This window comes from Phaethon lepturus, unplaced genomic scaffold, assembly GCF_000687285.1.
Source record: "Phaethon lepturus isolate BGI_N335 unplaced genomic scaffold, ASM68728v1 scaffold17862, whole genome shotgun sequence".
NCBI classification, from domain to species: Eukaryota; Metazoa; Chordata; class Aves; order Phaethontiformes; family Phaethontidae; genus Phaethon; species Phaethon lepturus.
Genome location: NW_010522797.1, coordinates 6063 through 13962, shown reverse-complemented (window position 1 = coordinate 13962; position 7900 = coordinate 6063). Strand labels below are relative to the sequence as shown.

Genomic DNA, 7900 nt, shown 5'->3' with positions numbered 1-7900 from the left:
CTGTGCACCAAAAGAGAAGCAATAGAAGTAAATTGAAACATTGAGAGGCAGTTGGAGTAAGGACAGAAAGAAGTCAGGCCAGCATTCAAGAACTCTGGTAGAACACACTTCAGAATGGTAATTATATTTATGTTCTAGTTCCCTATTTTTGGTTTGTCTTCTATCTTTCTCCTTTTCATTCATTTGCTTTCTTAACACCCTCTTGGTGTTCTGTACTGGAATTTTGAAGTGATTTTTGTCTACGCATGTAGGGAACAGGGAACTGTGGTGGTATGTGTCTTGTAGGTGATATATATGTATAGTAGTCAGGTGTTAGAAAGGATAGTTTATGGCGTGTTCCATGGCCACGCTCAGATTTAATAAGCACGCCAAACCAGGCGGGACTAAGTTTGAAATCTGGGGTATATCTGAGCCCTGCCTATCTGGCTGAATTTGCATATGCAGGGTGGTGGGGAGGGCAGGAGGCAGTGATGCCGTGGGCAGAACTGCGGAGTCTGTGACCTATTCCCCACCGCGCTGTGACACTGAAGCGCAGCAGCAGGTGCTGGGTGCTGGGCCCAGGCCGTCTCCCGCCCTGCAGCCCAGAGCCGGGCTCCTGCAAAGACCTGCCACTACTGATCCGAAAGGGAAGGAAACACCGCTGGAGACACCATGGTAAGGGGGATGTGGGAACATCGGTCACACAGGGACCGGGAGGACTGTGGGCGAGGGAAGACAGGGGGATCTGCCCTTGTTACCAGTGGTTTGTGCCACAAACCCCCGATCTCACGCATTCATTACCATGTAAGAGGATAGGAAAGAAGTATTGGAAAATCCTCCTGGAGCTGTAAGGCTCTGTGAACCAAAGTTTTCTTCAGAGAGTCTCTAACTAATGGAATTATAAGATAAATTAGATCTGGAGTCTTAGCTTTTTAGTGCTTTCTGTTGTGACTACATTTTCTCAACACAGGTTCATTTTCATATGAGATAATTTTTTTTTAGAAATGAAACAAAAAAATTACTTATCTTTGTTTCTGTTTTAAATTAATTTAGTCCCAATGGCTGTACTGTTCATAGCTGTACAGTGTATACATATGTGTTTCTGGAGTGCATTAATGTTTTTATATATGTATGCATTTAGGTAAGTAAAAACGGCCCTTCATTTTTAAGATTTGGGGGTTTATTATAAATTTGTAGAAATCTCTCAAAACCTCTTTGAATGTGAAAAACCCATTTCACCTTGTACCCTGATTTATGTCTAGCACTGAGTCTTATTTTGGTGCAGAGAACTATGTTATTTTCTGCCAGTACAGCTGCAGGTCCAAAATGAGAGCGCTCATTTCACAGGCAAGATACGCACTTCCACAGGCTCCCTGTGTCTTAAGGCAGACCTAGGATAGTGAGCATGTTTCAGGAATAGCTGGAAGACTGAGGTTTGCCTTTGTACAGTAAATTCTTAAGCCAGGTAGTATTCTGTTTTTTTAATAGAGTCAAAGCTGTCCCTGGTTTAGTTTCACAAAGGACCTGGCCCTTTCTGCTGTCTCTTGGTAGATAAAAAGTTAGGTCTGCACCTCGAACGACAGGTCCTGGTCCATTAATGATGGGATGTGAAACATGAGTTTGGAGTAGGCTCCAAATTTAAATATCACGTAGAGATCAGTTTACTCTGCCTGTGACTCTGAAGAAGGCCCGCTCTCTTCCCTACTAAAAGTCTGATACGTATTTTAAAGCTGTTTACTATGCAAAATTAGAAACCTCTTTGTTATTGTCTTCTCTCCTTGTCAGAGTATTTTCAAATTACTGCTGGGATAGGAGAAGATGGGAGTTGAAGGCAGGAGCACGGCAAGAGGCCTGGCTCAAAAGGCAGGGTTGAGATACTGCTTCAAACTAGCGCAGCTGAAAGGTCAGTCTACCAGGAAAGGAACAGGTTCTGCAGTCTTCAGCTGTAGTCCTATACTAAGCTTTACAATATTAACTTTCTAAGGCAAGGTTCACTGGTTCCGTCTGTGAAAAAATGGACCAATTCCTCTACTAACCTGAGGAACAGAGCAAAGTAGCTCTTTAGGTTCCAAGTACTGCTTGACTTGTAATTGTAGTTTTGCTCTAAAAGATATTCTTTAAAAAAGTCACCTGGCCTCACTGCTGTGTTTAAAAGGAAAAAACTTTGGTTTTCCTTGCTGCCAGCCTCACAGATTCCCATTGGGATTTAAAAGAGAAGCAGGGGCCTGTCCTGTGCAAAATCAGCATTAACTGAATTCTCTAAGCCCAAATATGCCTTCAGCATTTTGTGAGTAATCTTCCAGATTGCAACTCCCCTGCAACATACCAACCTATGAAGCCTCACCATCACTCAAATGACTCAGATGCTTTTGCACAACTCAGCTGAGAAAAACAGGGTTGTGCAAATACACCTGAGAGAATGTTACACACACTTCTGCATATGCATTTGCAGAATCAGCAACCTACAAATGAGTACTGAATAGAAATAATATATTTCATTGAATGAAACGCTTAAATTGACTTTCTATATTCATTTGAACTTCTGAGGATGACTAACTGGGGCAGGGGTGACTTCTGAAATTCCACTTGCTTCTGAAAAAATATCTTTAGTTATGTTTCTAAAACATAAATATATGTCAATTTGTGAAGAAAACACTGCTCCAGAGATGCTGCTGGTCACACATACTGGCTGAGGATTTAGTTTTTGAGAAGGATGCATTTCACTCTCAGGTCACAGGGTGATTTTGCTGGGTAAGCAGTTACAGAACTAAAAAAAAAAAAAGTTAACTGGTCAAATCTGATATCAAGTCATTTGGTATCTCTAAATGCAATACTACAAAATAAAATGAGGACCATTGTCTAGCCTTGAAGCCAGGCAGCATCACTTGCTTCATATTTAGCCATCTGAATTTTCTTTCCCTCTCCAAAGTTAGGCAGTGGTCAGTGAGCTGCTCACTGGAAACCATTCTTGATAATGAGTTGTACTCTGGATGGTGCCCAAGCATTGTCTGGAATCATATGAACTGGCAGCGTTCTAATTATCAATCAGCACAGGCAACCACAGCCAGTGTGCAGTACTATGATCTGACCCTTTCTTACTCCCTGGTACAGACAGGGCCATTGAGATCACAGAGATGAAGCTCAGAAGGCTTTAATTGTTCCAGAGCAGAAATTGAAGCTGAAAAACTCCACGTATCTGCAACCACTCTCTCCTTAAAAAAACTACCTTTCACTAAACCCGGTGTTGTAATCATCTGTACTAACTCAGAAGTATCTGCTTTATAATTCTGTCTGAGAATTTATGAAAGCCAGCACCAGGTCCTTCATACTCCTGTACTCTTCTTAAGTGTACAGGATTTTGGAGCAATTGGCACCTGCCTATTGTTACCCTGGTGTTACATACATTGTTTTCTTTTTCATTAAAGTTCTTGTCTACCACAGAAATTATACTTAAAATTATGCAAATGGACACATCATATTGCAATGACACTGCCTGAATAAGCAATGGACCTGCAATGTAAAATTCATAGCTGCTCAGGATCTTCAAGGAACATTTGTTTCAACCGAGAGAATCTGAAACAATTTCCTGAGGTGAATATTGCTTAAAGCAGTCCTTCTAAGTTTCCACTCTAGCCTGCTATCAGAGGGTAAAAGGATCAAAAGGCATCACCTGTCTTGGGTTACATAAGGTTGAAGGATACCACATGGCTGTGTCAGGTTCCAGACAGGAGTAAAAATAAACTAAACTGGGATGTGCTTCTCAGCAGGGCCAATCCATAGGAGGAAAGGTGGGGTTTGTGTAGCTGAAATTTTTTTTTTCCTACCTGTTTTCATGTACCCATGTATTACAGCACATAGATGTCAATTTTTTAAAGAACTGTCCCAGTATCATATGTGTACAGTCTCATTGTGGTCATGGGGTTGAACAACCAACTGAAATTCTGACAGCAACAATTCACCATTTTTTTGGAAAAGCAATACACTGGGAAAAAGTCACCACTAGGAATAAGGAGGACTGATGTGCACTGTTTTTTCTGACCCTGTCTCTGCTATCTCCCCTTAGCGCGAGTGCATCTCTATCCATGTTGGCCAGGCTGGAGTTCAGATAGGAAATGCATGTTGGGAACTCTTCTGCCTGGAGCACGGCATTCAGCCGGATGGCACCTTCAAGGATCTGCATGATAAACTCAACTATGATGACTCTTTTACCACATTTTTCAACGAAACAGTCACTGGGAAGCATGTGCCACGGGCTGTAATGGTGGACTTGGAACCAACTGTAGTAGGTCAGTATAGAGATAAACGTGGAAAATGGAGAAGAGCTTACTCTTCCTAATATCACCATGATGTGCCACCAGTCTCCACTGGTACAAAGCAGCACACCCTTTGTATCTTGGTCTGCCACTAGATAGCATGAAATTAATTTTCTTGTGACAGAGAATGCCAGATTCTGTAACAGGTGTAAAAAACATAGGAACAGCAGGATCCCCAGCAGTTTAATAGCTAGTACATATGGTTTGTATGACTTCTCTTTGCACAAACATTTAACTTTTGGTTTTGTTTATCATGACATTTTTGCCATTAGGATTCTGCTTTTCTCCAATTCAGATTCAAAGTGGGAGCCTGACAGTTTCCCTCCAGTAACAGAAAGATTTCTAAAAATTGGGGCACCTGGGGGAACATGATTTTCTTCACACTTTTCATCTGGTGACTTGTCCTCTTGAGGGTACAGGCTGTACAATTACAAGTTCATGAGAAGATAACAACTTCTGTGGCTGGATACAAGTCACACCATAAATCAACAGAATGCAACAATGAAAAATGCTTACATGACAGTTCCCTTCTTCATCTGCAACTGTTTTTTGGGGGCATGACCTCCTGTGACTGAAAACTTGCATCAATGCCAGCAACACCCAGAACTTGTTGGCACTGGAGCACAGCCATGCGGCTTCTTACAGTTTCTCTTTCTCGTTCAGATGAAGTGCGGGCTGGCACCTTCCGGGAACTTTTTCATCCAGAACAGCTGATCACTGGAAAGGAAGATGCAGCTAATAACTATGCCCGTGGCCATTACACCATTGGCAAAGAAAGCATTGATATGGTGCTTGATCGTGTCCGTAAGCTGGTAAGTCCCAGTAGTTCTGAAACAGCAGTTCGGATTCTGCTGAAGAAAGAAGTGCAGAACAGGTAGCTTGTTGACTACAAATGATACCAATGGTTCAGAAAAGAGACTGCAAGACATACAGAGGCATCATTACTAGTCCAAGAGAGAGAAGCCCAGTAGTTCACTTCCCAGCTGTATGCCTCCAGATACTCTTAAAAAGTAGTTCTGCATATGTAATTGTTCATTATTAGCCCTAGAGCACCAATACTGATATAGAAGGGTGGATAGGTAGTTCTACATTGCTGCTTTCAGCTAGACTAAATAAAAGAAGTGTGAAGTTTAGAGAGAGAAGCTCCACAGATAAGAGTCTGATTTTTATGTCGTAAGTTGAGCCTGCGATGAAAGCAAAGGGCAGGATTATCAACAGCTCTTTCTCAAGAAAACATGAGATCTGCTCTGTATATTGCTGATGACTGCTCTTCAGCCCAAAATAAGCTCAGATAGTAGATGAAGTCTTTTCATTCTTCTTCAGCCCCTATTCTTTCACTTTCTCTTTTGCTTTCTAGACTGATGCCTGTTCTGGGCTGCAAGGATTCCTGATCTTCCACAGCTTTGGTGGGGGTACCGGCTCTGGCTTTACCTCCTTACTGATGGAACGCCTCTCTGTGGATTATGGAAAGAAGTCCAAACTGGAGTTTGCGATCTACCCAGCCCCTCAGGTCTCCACCGCTGTGGTGGAGCCCTACAATTCCATCTTGACCACACACACCACCCTGGAGCACTCGGACTGCGCCTTCATGGTGGATAATGAGGCCATCTACGACATCTGCCGCCGGAACCTGGACATCGAGCGCCCCACTTACACTAACCTCAACCGCCTCATCAGCCAGATTGTCTCCTCCATCACCGCCTCGCTGCGCTTCGATGGTGCCCTCAATGTGGATCTGACGGAGTTCCAGACAAACCTGGTGCCCTACCCACGCATCCACTTTCCCTTAGTGACCTACGCCCCCATCATCTCTTCTGACAGAGCGTATCACGAGCAGCTCTCGGTGGCTGAAATCACCAGTTCCTGCTTTGAGCCCAACAACCAGATGGTGAAGTGTGACCCAAGACATGGGAAGTACATGGCCTGCTGCATGCTCTATCGTGGTGATGTCGTTCCCAAGGATGTCAACGTAGCAATTGCTGCCATCAAGACCAAAAGAACTATCCAGTTTGTTGACTGGTGTCCAACAGGCTTCAAGGTGAGCACACCATGAGCTTCTCTTTAATGTTTAAAGGGCAAGTTCAGCCTAGCGGAAAACTTGTATGTTAGAGTTTTAGATCCTGTATGTTTCCCACTTCTGAGACAAATGGACATAAGAAAGGTGCATTTGTATAAAATGTGCCTTTTCTCCTTTGGACATCCCATTGACACAGACTCCTAAATATTTATTTAAGTAAGTGGAAATCTGCATTGTATATGAGTTAAAATTTAAAGAAGTATTAATTTCAGACCTGAATTTTAGAAAAGCCAGTGAGTGTTCCCTCTGAAGCAACATCTGAAACCAAGGAAATACCAAAACCGATAAAATTAATAAATGAAATATTGATATTAGGGAATCTGTAAGTTAACCCCCTCACTCAGAAATATTATACAGCCTGTCCCCACTGGCTACATAGTAGTGATGGCAAGCATGATTTCAACAATAACACAGACACTAGCAGTGGAAAAACATTTGTCGTGGAAATAGCTGATTTAAGAATGAAAACTTTAAACTGGGAACCAACTTTCTGTATTAGTTTCTACAGAGTATCTTGGTGAAACTGTTCAGTGCTGAGTAGCTGTTAAGAAAGTCTCAAAGTTACCAGTGTACATTAAACAGAAGAATAATACAGACATTAAAATGACCATGTTTATATTGTTTATGACATTATTTTTTATGGCATTTGCCATTTTGGTAGTTTTGATAGTGGCACCACTCTACCTCAGCACCTGTAACTTTACTCACATTTTTTCAGCTCTTTGACTGCTTTCTGCTCTTGCCTTTTTACAACCTTCTCTCATATTCCTGTTTCCAGGTTGGGATCAACTATCAGCCTCCTACAGTAGTTCCTGGTGGAGACCTAGCCCAAGTTCAGCGAGCAGTTTGCATGCTGAGCAACACCACGGCCATTGCAGAGGCTTGGGCAAGGCTCGACCACAAGTTTGATCTTATGTATGCCAAGAGAGCTTTTGTGCACTGGTACGTGGGTGAAGGCATGGAGGAGGGAGAATTCGCAGAGGCCCGAGAGGACCTGGCTGCCCTGGAGAAGGACTATGAAGAAGTGGGAACTGACTCATTTGAAGAAGAAAATGATGGAGAGTAATTTTAAAATACACTTCGTTCCTAGTGAGCACAGAATTGTTTCTGTATCACTGTATTGCATGTGTCTACCATTAGGTCACCTTTTTTGTATGTAATATACAGAAATTTAGGAGGGGTCATATAGAGACATCTTTTACTCCGCAAATCACAGCTAAATTGTACTGTAAGATATGATCAGTTGTAGTAATGCCCCACCACTCCCAGCAAGGCAAAAAGACTTGCTCTTCTTCCTTGCACATTTAATGTAAGCCTCTTCAAGCTCTAATACACATGCTAAAACCACTACAATTCAATATATGCAAGTTTATAATGGAGCACAGTGAATCAGTAGAGTTTTCAAAGCTCCAGTTTGACATACCTTCACCTCTTGCTTGTTGGCATGTCAAAAAATAATGATCACGGAAAAATGGGTCCTCTGCTCTGTGCTTTCTTATTCTCTTATTGACCTTCAGCTGACTGACCTAAA

General features: G+C 42.3%; 1 protein-coding gene across 1 annotated transcript; it reads left to right on the top strand.

The window, feature by feature from the left end:
- The first annotated feature begins 595 nt into the window (after window positions 1-595).
- On the top strand, window positions 596-7458 carry LOC104615178 (tubulin alpha-4 chain). Its single transcript, XM_010281939.1, has 5 exons — window positions 596-654; window positions 4043-4265; window positions 4956-5104; window positions 5650-6330; window positions 7148-7458. Exons 1-5 carry the CDS (start codon window positions 652-654, stop codon window positions 7433-7435), a joined length of 1344 nt encoding a protein of 447 aa, XP_010280241.1. The 5' UTR covers window positions 596-651; the 3' UTR covers window positions 7436-7458.
- The last annotated feature ends 442 nt before the right edge of the window (window positions 7459-7900 follow it).

Excerpts from the sequence above, each read along its gene's own strand:
- LOC104615178 (XM_010281939.1), top strand. Across the intron at positions 4,266-4,955 it reads CTTGGAACCAACTGTAGTAG|ATGAAGTGCGGGCTGGCACC; the intron begins GTCAGTATAGAG and ends TTTCTCGTTCAG. Across the intron at positions 5,105-5,649 it reads TTGATCGTGTCCGTAAGCTG|ACTGATGCCTGTTCTGGGCT; the intron begins GTAAGTCCCAGT and ends TTTGCTTTCTAG.